General features: G+C 39.8%; 1 protein-coding gene across 1 annotated transcript in view; it reads right to left on the bottom strand.

The window, feature by feature from the left end:
* NLGN4X (neuroligin 4 X-linked) overlaps positions 1-16,936 on the bottom strand; it is a 316,551-nt gene that overhangs the window by 64,266 nt on the left and 235,349 nt on the right. Inside the window, 1 exon segment of the mRNA XM_030199591.1 lies at positions 6,749-6,934. Coding sequence (XP_030055451.1) covers positions 6,749-6,934 — 186 coding nt within the window.

The raw sequence follows: 16,936 nt of genomic DNA, 5'->3' as shown, positions 1-16,936 counted from the left end.
AGCTGGGCGCCTTCGGTTTCCATTATAGGCTGAAAAACATAACCGCCCAGCTCAAATCCACACAAATCTGATGCATTTGCCCGGCCAACCGTATTATCGAAAAAAAAGATGGACGCCCATTTTTTTCAAAAATACGGTCTGGTCCCGCCCTTCACGTACCCGTTCTCGAGATAGTATGCTCATGGAGATGGTGTTCGCATCGATTATGCCCCTCATTGTAATGTAGCATATTACGCCATACTTTGTATTCTTATTTGATTATTTTACTGATAGAATTGTCTATCGCTTGGTTTGACTTATTCTTGCTGTACTTGAGTGAATTACTTCAAAAGGCAGTAAGTAAATCCAAATAATAAATTTACCTGCTTTCAAGGAAAATTTGTTGGGGCTGTGACAGATAGTGAAAGGGAATGGGACTTGCTATGCTGCCCTTGTGTGTTTTTTGCAACTACATTCAAAGTGGTTTATATAGTATATACAGGTACTTATTTGCACCCGGGGCAATGGAGGGTTAAGTGACTTGCCCAGAGTCAAAAGGAGTTGCAGTGGAAATTGAACCCAGTTCCCCAGGATCAAACTCCGCTACACTAACCACTAGGCTACTCCTCCTTAGGTTAGTATTCATCTAGTAAGGTGGGTTTTTTTTTTTAATTAACACTGTCCAGTGTCCTAAGCAAACTACATGTATATTCAGCACCATTATTTGTATGGAGTTAAGCAAAATGCCCTGCCCTGCACTTTTTGGACAGTTCCAATAGCAATATGCAAGAACTGTGGGTGTGAGGAATTACGCCAGCTGAAACTTGGTGTACATCTTGGCCCACAGTTGTGTAAATAACCTCGGTGTGCTATAACAGTGTGCCTAAATTTTGAGAAGGCCCTTGACCTGCTCATGGCCTCTTCCATGGCCACACTCTCTTTGGGTTGCACACAAAACACCTTGGACTTGATTCTGTATATCAACCTATAACAGTGTGCCTAAATTTTGAGAATGCCCTTGACCTGCTCATGCCTCTTCCATGGCCACACTCTCTTTTGGGTTGCACACAAAACACCTTGGAGCTTGGATTCCTGTATATCACACTATAAATTTGAATGCCAAAATGAAATTCTCCTAAGCACATTCTATAAAGTATAGAATACCCTCCTCCCACCAAATAAAAAAAATCATTCAGGGCCAGCTGTTCAGCTGTCGAATACAAGGTACATTCCTCTGTAGCTATTGGTCTCAAAAACTGTTCTGCCCTCCTGATGATAACAGAGGCAGAGAGAGACCTTGAAAACATTTTCCATATGTCATCTGGCCCATCCTCTCTTGCATATAATTCCTGATAATAGTTATTTATTTATGACATTATACCCCACATTTTCCTGTATAATTTTGAGTTCATGTGGCTAACAAGCTAAAAAGAAGTCATTACAAAATATTAAATAAAATACATAAACCCCACACATATCAATAAGGAAAGAATCATAAATATATAAAGAATGCATAATAAAGCATAATACTTTTTTACAGGTAGGAAAATGAAGACGCAGTAGTCTCTTGCACAAAAGATTGAATTGTTGGAAAGCATTCTCTATACTTTCCTTGTTGATGAGTTGTGTTTCCCTGGACTTAAATATAGTAAATATGTTTCTCAGTCAGCGATTCAGCTAAAGTTCAAAATCCCTCATTCCCTATTCTTGGTGCAATGGAATTTACATTCACTCCACAGGTACATAGCCATGAGGGAACCTGTGTGGCCATGCCCCACTAATTTAGTGTCAGGCCCACCCAAACGTAGTCAGTAGCCTAGAGGCATGGAGATCGGATCTGGAGTTGGTGTCTACTTATATTAACCTTGAACCCAACCAAATATCTGTCTGGGTATGCCACTGTCACCACTAAACAGTCAAAAAAACATTGAAAATGAAACAGGGAAGAATCTGAAGGGGAAAATGCCTTTCAGAACAAGGAAAATATGGATATTTGGGTAACACTCTCAGGAGGGTATAGGGCTTCTTACAGGGAATCTTTAAGAGAAGGGAAGGTGGAAACTGCCAGTTTCCTTAGAAGCAGCTCATTAGTTAAGTAAGTCGAAGCAGGTGAGGATACAAGTGAGGGAACAGTCACAGAGAAAAGCAGATTAGACCAGAGAAGCAACAAGTTGCCAAAAATCATGAAAAGAAGAGGAAGTAAATAATCTGTCATGAGTGGTTGTGGTATGGGTTTTCTTTTATGTGGTTGGATCAAATTAATAAGGAAGACAGAGTGGAAATATGGAGGAAGAAAGCCAGACCACAACTGAATGATGGCAGAGTAAGACAGAACTCCAGATGAATTCTGCCTTGCTGGTTTATTTGGTGGGAAACCTAGAGGCCAAACAGGACTGATTAAACCTTCATGAGACGGGTACTGTTATTGGGAGTTTGGGAGTTGTTACAAGTGAACAGAAGACTTGCAAGAATACAAATCCTAATGCAAGATTTTTGCTGGGATCCTGCAAGGAAGCACAAGCAATAATGGAATCTCAAGTAGGGGTACCATATGGCTCCAGAAAAAGGATGACGGATTGAGCCAGCCGGGTTTTTACTTCCATTGCTTGTGAAAGCAATGGAAGTAAAACCCGGCTGGCTGAATTGCTTTCCATTGAAAGCAATGGAAGTAAAACCCAGCTGGCTCAATCCGTCCTCCTTTTTCTGGAGCCATATGGGTAACCCTAATCTCAAGGAGACAGTATTGTCTGACATATGGATACATTTGTTGTTTCTATGATTGTTTTGTTGTGACATAAAGACCACCTAAGATCATCTCAGAGATTTTAATTCTGAACAAATGAAGCTTTGCCATTTGTAGTTACCATTAAAAAACTAAAGTGATCCTTTTACTATGGCATGCCTGTGGCCTGCACTGGTGTAGGCATGTGTTTTGGATGCACGCATGTCAAAATTTCAGCGCACCTGGAAAAAAATGCCTTTTTTTGTTGCCAAAATGGATGTGCAGCAAAATTAAAATCAGCGTGTGTCCATTATTGGCCTCAGACCTTACTGCCACCCACATTGACTTAATGGCAAGGTCTCATGCGCTAACTCGGCGGTAAGTGGACAGCATACATAAACTGGCCGATTACCGCTGGGTAAACGCCATGCTGTAGAAATAGAGAAATATTTCCTACTGTGTGTGTTTAGGGCACGTATCAAAAATGGAATTACCATCTACGGCATCCAGTAGTTCCAATTTTACGCACATTGGATGTGCCTACACGCCTTATTAAAGGGCTCCATAGTCTGCAAAACCTTTTAACAAATGTATTAGTAAGATATGACTGTGTGGGGGCACTGCTGAGCAAAGTATATAATCAGATACAAGGTCATTGAGCTCTCACAGGTCAACTACAATTCTGATTGTTTCGACAACAGACTTGCAATACTTTCTTTAAAACTGTGTGGTTTTGTGTTTTGTTTCTTAAATCTGATGGTAACTACTAAACTCACCAAGATTGAAATGGCTTTTGCAGCAGCATTGGGTGTAAAAGGACTGAAACCTAACCTTCTTTCTCCTCTCAAAATCGGTGAAGTTTTTCCACTATACTAGAGGAAGGCAAAAGAAGATTAAAGAGCTGGCAGCAACTAATCACGGAGTGATAAAGAATCTTTAGAAGGAAATGGCAGTGCAAACAGCTTAGAGCCAAGAATATCAGCAATGCATACCACAGCTACAGCAGTGCACCACCATTCCGGAAGATAAAAATACATGCAGTGTATTCAAGCCAGGCATCTTCAGCAACTACAGAGAGATTATGAAGATCTCAGCATTGCAAAAGGAGGAAACACTTACACATCCTAAGGATACCAGAGAACACTGAATCCAACAACCTGGTAGCATTACGAATATTTTATCTCAAAGTCACTGACTATACAATTTGAAAGACCTCTGGATGTTGAGCATGCCCACTGGGTGCCTTCCAACCCCAATAGCAGCAACATCCATGGCTGATTGTATTGAAATTATGAAGATATCTTCAAGAGGGGAATCCAAGATGGCTGCAGTAGACACCAGTGTTTCTCTGCTCCCTCTGTGTTATTATTCCTGGCTTTGTCATTCTTGCCTTTACGATGCCAAAAAGGAAGAGTAAGATTGCTGTAGCTGCCCGACAGCTGTCAAACCCTGTTTTGAGGCAAGCAGAGATCAGCTTCTTGTCGACTTCTCAGGGCACTCCAGCTGGCAGGAGCATGAGAAGATCTTGGGTCTCAGGAGTGAGGTTTCACAGTCCAAAGGAACCAGTTTCTCCCCAACCGCAGCAAGACTCAGTGTTCTGGAGTTTCCCCTGCCGATGAAAGGAGCATCAAGTGGAGGACCCAAGGGCATGCTGCAGCTGCTGAATTCCTTGCAGTATGAATCAGCAAAGGAGGGTTTGGCTCAGAGATCAGTCATTGGGGAGCTGTAAGAGAGTGAATCTGGAGAGAATTTCCCTCTTTTGCCATATTAGCTTTCGAAGGTTGCCCTTCTTCCTCAGATCGGAAATAAGCAAATGTGCTAGCTGACAGTGTATTAAGTTATGTCCAATAAAAAAAGGTATCATCTTATTTTCTTTTCCATGTTTTATTTTGTTTGATTTCTATTGATAACCTTAAGAGTGGACTAACACGGCTACCACACTCCCCTTTTTTGCCATCAATTTCTCCCTTAGAAAAAATTGGCAGAGGTGACATAAAGGAAATCCTGTTCAGAAGGAATAGATCCTAAGGAGCTTAGCTGAGATTGGGTGGCACAGCCGTGGCGAGAGGCAGGGATAGTGCTGGGCCAGACTTATACGGTCAGTGCCAGAGCCGGTGGTGGGAGGTGGGGCTGGTGGTTGGGAGGCGGGGATAGTGCTGGCAGACTTACACGGTCTGTGCCCTGAAAGGACAGGTACAAATCAGGGTAAGGTATACACAAAAAGTAGCACATATGAAGTTTTATCTTGTTGGCAGACTGGATGGACCATGCAGGTCTTTTTCTGCCGTCATCTACTATGTTACTATGTTACTATGATATGTTACATTGGAGGCCATATAGACTGCCTTGGAATCTCTCTACAAGATATGTGCTGGGACTCCTCCTTTAATCAATATTCACATAGAGTTGGCAAATGTGAAGAACTTTTGAAGTCACATTCTTAGAAGATATTTGCTTGGAGTGTCAGGTTCAGCATTCCCAAGCCTTACAATCCAGTATGGCTCTGGATACGCTGTTGGTTAATTGCAGACTGAAAAACTTTGATAATTATGTGAGACAAATTATATGAATTGAATTTTCCTAAACTTTTGACAACATAACCCAAAAGATCTTGGGGACACTCAATGAAGTTACATGGAAATACTTTAAAACAAATAGGAGGAAATATTTTTTCACTCAACAAATAGTTAAGCTCTGGAACTCTTTCCCGGAGGATGTGGTAACAGCGGTTAGTGTATCTGGGCTTAAAAAAAGGTTTGGACAAATTCCTAGAGGAAAAGTCCATAGTCTGCTATTGAGACAGACATGAGAAGCAACTGCCTTGCCCTGGATTGTAGCATAAAGTGTTGCCATGATTTGGGTTCTGCTAGGTACTTGTGACCTGGCTTGCCAGTGTTTGGGAAAACAGGATACTGGGCTAGATGGACCATTGGTCTGACCCAGTAATGGCTATTTTTATGCTTTTAATGTTCTTATGTAACAGATTCTTTAAAGGAGAAACTAATTATTCTGATTCTGGTTTTCCCACCTTTACATACGATTTAATATCTTCCAGTTCCTCAACAATGTTCTAGCTCTCCAGATGCTAATTCAGTTGTCGATGTTTCCTCTGATAGTTTAAATATAATTCAAATTTTGGAAGTGGTTTCCAGATCAACATTATTGATAACTTTTGTTTTCTTGCAGGTTAAAGAGGTTTTGTTGCACCTCTTTGTCAGACTTATAGATCCTACTTTTTTAGGAGGATAATTTTTTTCCTGTTATATCTAAGTGGACTCAAACACGGAAGAAGAAATTCTTAGCATATTCACCTCATCTAGTATCCTTGGGAGCTAAGTTGCAATTAAGAATTCCCTTTAAATATTAAATTTTTCTGGATCAGCATACTTGTGTGTTTTATGAGCCCTCCCTGTTACAATCTTTCTTAGAGGATAGAGAGATCTTAGAGTGTAGAGAGATTTCACTGTCAACTCCATTGGTTTCCAAAGCCACTTAAAGAACCATTTTTGATTATGTTATAGATCGATTCTCTGTGATTTTTTTGTTAATTATTTTTCTTAGTTAGACCAACCTTCTCCAGTTTAATGGGTTGGATTCCTTCCCTTTATATGGTCTAATCTAGTTTGATTATATTTTCTAGATTCCTAGGTTAATGACGATATTTGTGTTTGTTTTCTTATAATCATTTTTTGATGTGTTTCAAGATTTTCTTGATAAATATTGCAAAATTTATAATTAAAAAAGATATATTAAGATATCCTCAAATTCTTTATATTCTTGCAACAGCCAAAGCAAAGGTACCACTTTCTAGGCTAGGACAAAAGATCATTGTTGCACCTGATGTCAATAAATCTACGATGAAGAAACACAAGTAATTTTTAGCAATGTGGGACAAACTGAAAAAGATCTTTTGGTGTGTGTGTATGAGAGAGAGAGAGAGAGAGAGAGAGAGAGAGAGAGAGAAACCCCTGCAATAAGGCTGTCTTAGGTTTTCCTTATGGGCTGCGCACAGTGAGTGATGAGTCCCTTACAGTCTGGTGTCTTTACCTTCTGAGTAATGGGATAGTGTCAGCAGGCTAACACAGGATGCTCCTGCTCCTGATCCAAAGATGGTCACTCTTTTTGGATCACCACCAAAAGCTCCAATGTTTTCTTCTATCCACCGTAAAGCCTGGATTTGGTCAAGTAATCCATAGTTGCCTTTTGCAGCTTGGTCCCCAGTGCTCAGGAAGCCTGCAAGATAAAAGGCTAATTTTTAATTCACCATGCTTTGAATAAACACCAGCCAACCCTATATTGAAAACATATCTTCTCTACCTTTTCTCATTCATTTTCTTTTTTTTTTTGTATTTTTGAAAGGTCACTGTTCCATTTGAATGGATTTCATGTGAGTGATAAAATAAATCATGTTTTCCCCCTTTCATTGCTTGTATCAAAACTGAATAAAAGTTTTTTTTCCCATTTTAAGGCAAATTTTATTTCATAGAGAAAATATAATACTGACATATTTTCTAAGATATTTATGTGATAAATGGGTGTTTATCTTTGGGGAGGAACCCTTCCCCTTTTGAAATTCCCTCTCCCATTTGGGGAAAAGAGGCAGTAACAGAGTCAGCATTAAAGTAAACTTGATACAGCAGAGGGAGATGTTGCATTTTGAAATCCATATGCATTTTTAACCCTGTCTACTTTGCACCTGTAAAGTAGGTAGTATAACAGCTACAGTGAGATTATGAAAGAGAAACTCTATAAGGACCTTCTTTATGAAAATGTGCCAGCACTGCACAGAGATGGAAAATTGCCCTCTTAAGGAGATAGATAAAATGTGATCTACCCCAATTTCAAAATGTTTTCCACAAATCTTACATTTATGGCAAAACCTTTGAAAATAAGTTTTGATACATTCCTATCTTTATGTATTGGAGAGACCACTTACATTTTTCCCTACATATTGATTTTCCAATCATTTGAATCAAAAGATCATAGATGAAATTTATAGGTCCCATTCTGGGTGATTTCTGGAGAAAGCTTCCCTCCCACCCTCCCCATTAATTGTGATCCAAAATCTATTTTTTTTAATTTGAAAAAAAATCACAAGTTAAAAATAATTGCCTCTGATCATGAGCCGGTATACCATTATATTTTAAACCAACAAACCCCATATAGCACATGGCCTCATTCACTTCTCCCTCTCCCAGCAGCTCGGTCCTAATCCACTATCTTCATGTCAACCCCCCACACACACATGCACACATACACCTCCCACATTCCCTATAGGTTCCTAGCCCCTTCCCCTGAGTCAGAAGAAGGCACAACCATGGTAGAGTTGCATCCTTTATTTTTACAAACCAACTAGAGATAACCACACCACAAAATACATGTAAAGGTGGATTTTAGATAGACCATAGATATCAGAATCGATACGTTTAGGTTGGGACATCTGAAATTCTGCTAGCTTTTTAGAAAAGGATCTGCCCAAATGTGCCCAGCACTCATTTGGCACATTTTAAAAATAAACCATATAAAAAGCTATCAATACATGAAGGATTTTCTGATATGCATATGGTATACTATAGATTTACTACAGCAACAATTGCAAATACTTGATTTTGTTTAAAACTTTGTTTTCCTCAGATTAATCTTGATATTTGACCCAATAAAGGCCTCATATTAAAAAGCACTGAAACTCAAGATTTATAAAAGATACAATAATGCACCTAAACAGAGCAATTTTAAAGGGATTTAGTAATGGATGAACCAAACAATACAATATTTTAAATTCCACTATAGAACTTTTATCTTAAAATATCTTCTAACAATTGAATATTTTTGTAGAACATCTCCTGCTGCTTGTTCTTACATGGTTGTAACTAGATTTTTTTGTAGTAGAAATGGCATTTAAAAAACTACTTCTGTGCTAGCTAAATCCCATAGTTGTTTATCAGGTTTCTTTAATAATTCCAGTGTTTTTCTTTACACAGAAAAATCAAAACCATCAATAGAACATTTGTTATGTATTTATTAAGCCAAACCATCTAGATTGATTCTGAGTCTGCACAATTTGTCTTTTTGAGCTACTATTTTCTTCAGATCATATTTTAATGTCAACTAAGCAACATATTAACCCCCCCCCCCCCCCCCCGGAGGCATTTGGCAGTTAACACACTTCTATTAGTGCATAATAACTATTTAATGCGGAGTTAATGTGGGACCACTTATCACTTCCTAAATAGGAGGTATAACGGGGGGAATTTATTAAATGATGCCAAACTTAGGTGCTGGGAAGATCCATACTAGGAGGTCCTTTTACAAAACTGCGGTAAAAAGGGCCCTGCACTAGCCGAAGGCTATTTTTGCTGCATGCTGTGGCCCCGCAGTGGGTACAAAATGCCTGAAAATAGCCTTGGCCATGCAGCAAGATTGATCTTACTGCATGGCCAAGTGAGGGGGAGCATTTACCACCACCCACTGAGGTGACGGTAAGGACTCCAACGCTAATCCGGCAGTAACCAGGAAACGCGTAGTGCTGCCTGATTACTGCCGAGCTAGTGCCGTGCTAGAAAATAGCCAGTTATTTTCCCTAGTGTGGCAAATGGTGCACATTGGGGCTGGAACTACTGCTGGCACCCGTGTTGGGCCAGATTAGCTTGCGGCAAGCCTGCATTGGGCTTACCGCCGCTTTGTAAAAGGGCCCCTAAACTAGTGTTCTGCAAAGGGCACTCAGCATAGAGCACCCTTTGCTGAATACTATCTTAGCACGGATTCGTGTGTAGCTATGGGTGCAGCACTTATGCTTGCTGAAACCTGGTGCAAATGCCGGTGCACAACTAATGGCAGTTGAGTATATAAATGATACTATTCTATAACATTGTGCCAAAATTCTGGGAATACCCCTGACCTGCCTGTGCCCCTCACATGGCCCTGTGCATGTTATAAAATAAGCGCAGGGCCATGAGATGCTTGGAACAACCTTCCTGAACCCTTACGCCAAGCCCCCTCCCTGCCCGTCTTCAAGTCTTTGCTTAAAGCCCACCTCTTCAATGCTGCGTTCGGCACCTAACCCTTGCCGTTCACTGAATCCAGACTGCCCCAATTTGACTGCCCCTATCGGACCGACCGTTCACTTGTCTATTAGATTGTAAGCTCTTTGAGCAGGGACTGTCTCCCTTTGTTAAACTGTACAGCGCTGCGTAACCCTAGTAGCGCTGTAGAAATGTTAAGTAGTAGTAGTAGTAGTACATGTTATAGAATACGGCGCAGACCAGATCTATGCATTACTCCAAATGAGTGCCAATTAATCCCAATTATTGATTGTTAATGACTCTTTAACTAATTAGCTTGCACGTAGAGCTATGTCCAAATTTGTGCACCCAACTTTGGATGACCTATATAGAATCCGAGGGTAAGTGCTTTCATGTCAACCAGGAGCAATTAATGTGCATTAATCTGAATGATAACACATGGCATGCAACAGAAGCGAGAGAAGCCCATGGTCAGCTATGGTAGCTAAATCTTTTTATTGTGGATTAATAAAAGGGCCCTGTAGTTTGGCAAAATAGAAACATCCAGTTGCTGGACTACACTTATGCAGTTGTGTGCATAAATTCTAATTAATGCCAATTAGTGTCAATAATTGCTTGTTAATTGGGAATTATCAGCACTGATTGGCTTGTTAACTAATTAAGTTGCACACACAAATCCAGAATACAGCTGGATTTGTGTGTACAACTTAATTTGTCTTATATAGAATCTGGGGATAACATACAGTTAGTGCAGGCAAACAGGCTACTGCGGAAATGTGTTAAAGCATTTTATGGTATTTGACCTGTTTGCATGCTATCAATTTTTCATGAATATTTTTCAGAGGGTGCGTATCATGGGCAGAAAATGAGTGTTCCTGCGTTATTCAGCTAGTGTGATATGATTAGTGTGTGCTAACTGGGTAACGCCGAATTAATACGGGGGCATTTACCACCTGGCAGTAAGTACTTCCATGTCAATTTTTTTGTAGGTACCATGCACTAATGGGAACACAGTGCATGACCTGCAAATTAAAAAAAAAAAGCCCTAAAATGTGCCATGTTAAATCTGGGCTTATCGAGTAGGGAAGTTCCATGTTTAAAACATGTTAAACCCAGATTTTACCGCACTTTAGTAAAAGAACTCCTTAACTGGTTAAGGACTGAATATCATCATTTATCCAGTTAAGTGGTGACTCTGCACCCAGACCACCCACATAATAGCCATTTTAGGCTTTAATGGTTAGAGGAGACACTCAGAAGCATTTTCTTGGGACCCAGTCAACTGACAACAGGATAAGAACTTTTCTTCACCAGATAACTGTCTTTGAATATTGACCCCTGATTTTCAGTGGTAGCTTATGGTAAGTTATATTCAGGAATAATAGGATTCAGATACTGCCAGGTACATTCAATTTGGGATTGACCACTGCTGAAAACAAAATGCTAGATTGAGGAGCCTTGGTCTTATGTACTTATGTATTTTATGTACTTATGATCATTTAGACAGCTTAACAGAACTCAGAAGGGAAGGGCCACTGTGAATAATCTGTGGATGCTCACAGTCTGCTGGCAAAAATCCCCTAATTTGTTTTTGTTTTTTTTGTGGGGGGAGGGCAATATGGAGAGCATGAACTAAAAGAAGCAAAAATGAACAAAAATCGAAAAACCAAACAACAAAAATTGGCACCGAGGACCAGATTTACCCCTCTGTTTACTAAGCCATGATAGCAGCTGCCAGTGCGCTAATGCCGACACAGCCCATTAACCTTGAATAGGCTGTGTCGGCATTGCCACATGGCAGCCACTATCTCAGCTTAGTAAGCAGGGGGGTTAATTTGGGAATATGAGAAGTATGGGCTTTAAGGGTCATATCTGGCCCATGAACCTTAGTTTGGGGACATCTGTAGTATTTGTTTTTTTAAATAAAAATGTATAACCCACACATCTACAACCCTGAGTGGGAAACAATTTACAGTCATAATAATAAAACAAATTTCACAAACATATATCAAAACAATATCTGCTAAAAAAAAACATCAAAATCCAACAGTATCCAGACAATCTGCTAAAACGGAACAGTTTTCAAAGCCTTTTTAAATTCATCCACATTTCATAAGGCTTGAAGCTCAGCAGGTAAAGAATTCCACAGTCTTGGTCCTGCAATATAAAAGATTAGATTTTCTGTACTTATTCTGTACTTAAGAGGAGGACCTCTGGTTCAGTTACAATCACTCTCGGTAGTATATGAGAGAAATTTCTACTTACCTCAAAGACAAAATTCAAGAAAATTTCCAGGCTTTTTAAAAAATAAAATATCTAACTTTTGTGTCTCAATGTGCTTTGTCTTTTATTGGTGACAAGGAACAGGCACACATGAAAAATGATTTTTATTTCAGCTAGAATAAAAATAGCTTCTGAAACTAGGTCACTTTCTTCAGTAAATACTAACATAATCTTTCTAGGTCTATTGCCTACTTGCTAAACAACTTTTAAATGAAAAATCTTAGAGAGAAAATACTTTAACAACTACCAAGATACTCGATGAAAGGTTTTTCAATTGAAGTAAATCTTTTAGTTCCTCAAAACGTCATTATATTGTATAAAATATAATATTCCATTTTATTTGCTCAAAAGAAAGTATATGCTTTATTACAGATATCAAACTTACCCCCCTGTATAGAAAGCCGCACAGCAATGCTGACACAGCCCACTCAAAGTGAATGAGCTGTGTCAGCATTAGTGCACTGGCAGCCGCTAGTGCGGCTTTGTAAATAGGGGGGTTGTCTTCATTTACTAAGCTGCATTAGCACACCCTAACACATATGAAATAACACAAGCTCCATTTAGTAGTGGTTTATGGACTTGTCCTTTAGGAAACCATCTAAACCCTTTTTAAACTCTGCTAAGCTAACCGCCTTCACCACGTTCTCCGGCAACGAATTCCAGAGTTTAATTATGCGTTGGGTGAAGAAACGTTTTCTCCGATTTGTTTTAAATTTACTACACTGTAGTTTCATTGCATGCCCCCTAGTCCTAGTATTTTTGGAAAGAGTGAACAGACGCTTCACATCCACCTGTTCTACTCCACTCAATATTTTATATACCTCTATCATGTCTCCCCTCAGCTGTCTCTTCTCCAAGCTGAAAAGGCTAGTCGTCCCATCCCCGCTACAGATTTCCTACAGAGTAGCTACATTCTATAGGCCTAGCATATGACAAATAATACAATTGGTATAATCATACTAGTTGGAAATTATGTCATCATGCTTTTCCTATCTTCAGGAGAGGATCTTCAACTAAGGTGCAGAAGAATGAAGTAGGGTGGGGCAAGAGACCATTACCCAGAGTAGAGGAAAAGAGGGAGCTAGAGATGACAGACCACTTGATAAATTTCTCCCAGAAAAAAAGTAATGGATCCAAAAGATGAATGGAAGCTAGAGTGTTTCTGTGAACAACCATCCTCATCAGATGCAGGTAGAAAATCAATTGAAGGAGACAAAGGCTAAGGGCAGAGGTGAAAACATCTTCAAAGAGGCCAAGCACATGCAGAGCTAATCATGAGGGAGAAGGAAATAAATCCACAAAATGAGGAAATCTTGCTGCACATAAAGGTGAAAAACAATATCGTGTCAAGAGTAAGCAAGGCGCTGTTGCAATAGTTAATACTCTGGGAATTCTATGTTCCCCTTCTACCAGCTCAACTTAGAACTGCATAAACTTTGTGCTGATGTCTTTATTTCTCAGGTACTTGGGTAGGATCCAAATTAATGGAATTAAAACCAGTCAACACTGACTGTGATATGCCACACATTAAGTAATAATAATAATAATAATAATAATAATAATACCATCTGTTTTCTACTGTTTAACTTGCACAGAAATAAAATATTCATTTACTGTATCTTCTTTTTCAAGTCTGTGCCTTTGTCTGATTAAAGGAGTAATTTTAAAAAGCATGTCCATGGGCGAAGCAGAGGTTTATGCACAGAAATAGTCTTTTATAGAATTGCCTGGAGTATATAAAGCCTGCATATACTTTATAAAACGTGTGTTTGTGCATAAAATAAACTCCAACATCCAGATGCAGTAAAAGGTGGGCTATTACAACAACTTAGTTTACAACTATAGTCACTAACCTGGAGTATTTTAATATTGTGGGCTAGTGACCTCCGTGGTACATGAAATAGATTGTGATCCACTGTATTCATACTGCCCAGGAGCATCAGGCAGCTAACCCACATCTCAGTGCTCCCAGGCCACATCTTAAAGAGGCCATACAATAAAAGCTAGATTTCTACCTTCTCCTGGAAGACATATTCTCCTACAAACATATTCTACTTCCTGAAACAACCCCATCCCAAAGGGTCCCTTGGCCTACCTGGTAAAATCCCTGGTTTCTAGAGTTTTGAGGAAGGAGCTATCCCCACTTGCTCCTGCCCTTTCCAGAGCCAAATTCAAAATGGCACTGGCAACCCTAGTTGTAGTCACATGTTACTACCACAAGAGCTCAATCTACCATTAGGGGTCACCAGTGCCATTCTGAATCCAGAGCCATCAGGGAAGGAGCAACTGGGATCACTCCTGCCCCAAACCCCTACATATCATGGATTTTACCAGGTAGACCTATGGTGAACCTACAAAGTAGGGTGGTGGTGGAGGGTCTTTATGGGAAAAGGGAGTTATCTAGCGGAGTGATATAATAAGAGGGGTAACATTGGGGGATTCCTTGGGAAGGGAGAGATTCAGCTTTTATTGACCAACCCCTTTAAGATATAGCCTGAGAAGCATTACTCAGTTTAGGATCCCTTTTACAAAGCTGCTGTAAGAGGGGCCCTGTGGTAGCATCGGCGCATGATTTGCCTTGTGGAAAAGTTCACTTTTACTGCAGTGGGTAAAATGCTTTAAAAAAAAAAAAAAAAAGGAAATGGCTGTGTGGTAAATGAACCACTAGCTGCACGACCATTTCCCAGGGGAGCCCTTACTGCCACCTATTTAGCAAGCATTAAGAACTCCCCTTCTAACCCTGTAGTAACCAGGCAGTGCATGGAGCTGCCCAATAACCACCGAGCAAGCCTCAGGGCTAAAAAATAAAAGTATTTTTTCAGCACTGAAAAAGGCACGCACTGGAGGCAGGCACTACTGTCATGCTTCTGCAGTAGACTGCCGATAGTGCTGGATTGGCACGAGGCAAAACAGTGTTAAAGGTACTACCACTTTGTAAAAGGGGCCCTTAGTTAATAATGAGATGCTTTGCATGTATTTGCATGCTTTGCATCTCATTATTATATAGAAACATAGAAACATGACAGCAGATAAAGGCCAAATGGCCCATCCAGTCTGCCTATCCTCTGTAACCCCTAACTCTTCCTTTTCCTAAGAGATCCCACGTGCTTATCCCATGCCTTTTTTAATTCTGACACAGTCCACAACCTCCACCGTGAGGCCATTCCAAGCTTCCACCATCCTTTCCGTGAAATAATACTTTCTTAGATTACTCCCTCTTAACTTCATCATATGCCTATTCCCTCTTAACGTCATCATATGCACCCTCATTCCAGAGTTTTCCTTCAGTTGAAAAAGGCTCACTTCCTATACATTAATGCCCTTGAGATATTTAAACATATATACATAAACTGCTCAAGGGACCTGCATACTGCTGTTACAGACCTGAGTATGACATTTGAGGCTGGCACAAAATATATATATATATATATATATATATATATATATATATATATATATATATGTGTGTGTGTGTGTGTAATATCTTCTACCTCCCATTTATGGTGGGACGTTATTGTGCTCTCTAGTAGTGCTTGTCTGCTTTTTTGTTTCTGGCAAGTATTCCATTTTGTTGAGATAGGGTCAAACAGACTCTTGTCATACTCTCTTACCTCAGCAGCAAACAGGTCACCCTTCTCAGGAAGGCAACTTTTCGAGAACTCATTTTGCTCAACTTAACAGCTAGGCACATGGCTACTTTACAAAGTTATGAAATGAATTCATTAGGTACTTAATTGTTCATTAGTCAGGTGCTTATCACACACATAATAGCTGAAAAATTAGGCATTTGGGAAAAATTTTAAAATATGTTCTGAGAGAAAGTTGTGAAGGCAGATTTTGCATAGGATATGGAGAGGGGAATTCACATACCCAGGTGCTCAGGTTGGGACATAGAGAATTCCCATAGTGCAGAAGATTACATAATTACCCTAATTAGAGTAATTAGTACAATGGTTATACTTAGGGTATGACTTGTTCTCAATATTGGCCCTGCAAGTTCTGATAATTGTCTGAATCAAAGAAAGAAAGTGCCCAAATGGTAATATATATTATGATTTACACCTTCCAAACTGCAAAGGTATCGAATACAAAACCTATTATGCATCCAGTTTCTCCTTTTTGGGTAGTCAACTTTGGAATGCTCTACCAAGACCCATCAGAGCAATTAACAACTATTTACCATTCAGGAAAATGTTAAAGTCCCATTTTTTTAAACAAGCTTACCCTAATGGACCGACTTAATTCTAATACCAGCCCACCTACAATACTCCTGCTATGACGATGACACTGACACCAATTATACCACCGACCTACTCAAATCCCCTTATACCCTATCTCCAATTTTTTCTTAAATATCCTTTTTACCTCATCCCTTATTTATTTATTGCATTTGTATCCCACATTTTCCCACCTTTTTGCAGGCTCAATGTGGCTTACAATACATTATGAATGGTGAAGATGTATAAGAAATAAACATTTAGTATTACATAGGATTTTGGGTAACATGATAATGATACAGCATGATATTAGTATAACAAGGAAATATTCAAGGCAGTGCTGCAGTCCTTCGCGGGGATGACCAAAGTTCACAGGGGCATGTTGGAAGCTTAGCGGAGGTGGGACTGGGACATGCTTAAGAGATGAACGTCCTTGACCAATAATGGAAAAAAGAAGGGCGTCCCTGATGAGCTTTTGGTCGACTTTACTTGGTCCATTTCTTTTCACGACCATGCCTCAAAAAGGTGCCCAAACTGACCAGCCAGCTTATTTACAAAGGAGAAGGGTGGCCATCTTCCAACACAAATCGGGAAATGGGCACCCTTCTAGCAAGGCCGGCCAAATCGGTATAATCGAAAGTCGATTTTGGGTGGCTTCAACTGCTTTCCATCACAGGGACGGCCAAAGTTCAAGGGGGCGTGTTGGCAGTGGA

This window comes from Microcaecilia unicolor, chromosome 4, assembly GCF_901765095.1.
Source record: "Microcaecilia unicolor chromosome 4, aMicUni1.1, whole genome shotgun sequence".
Taxonomy (NCBI): Eukaryota; Metazoa; Chordata; class Amphibia; order Gymnophiona; family Siphonopidae; genus Microcaecilia; species Microcaecilia unicolor.
This window is presented reverse-complemented; position numbering and strand designations above follow the sequence as displayed.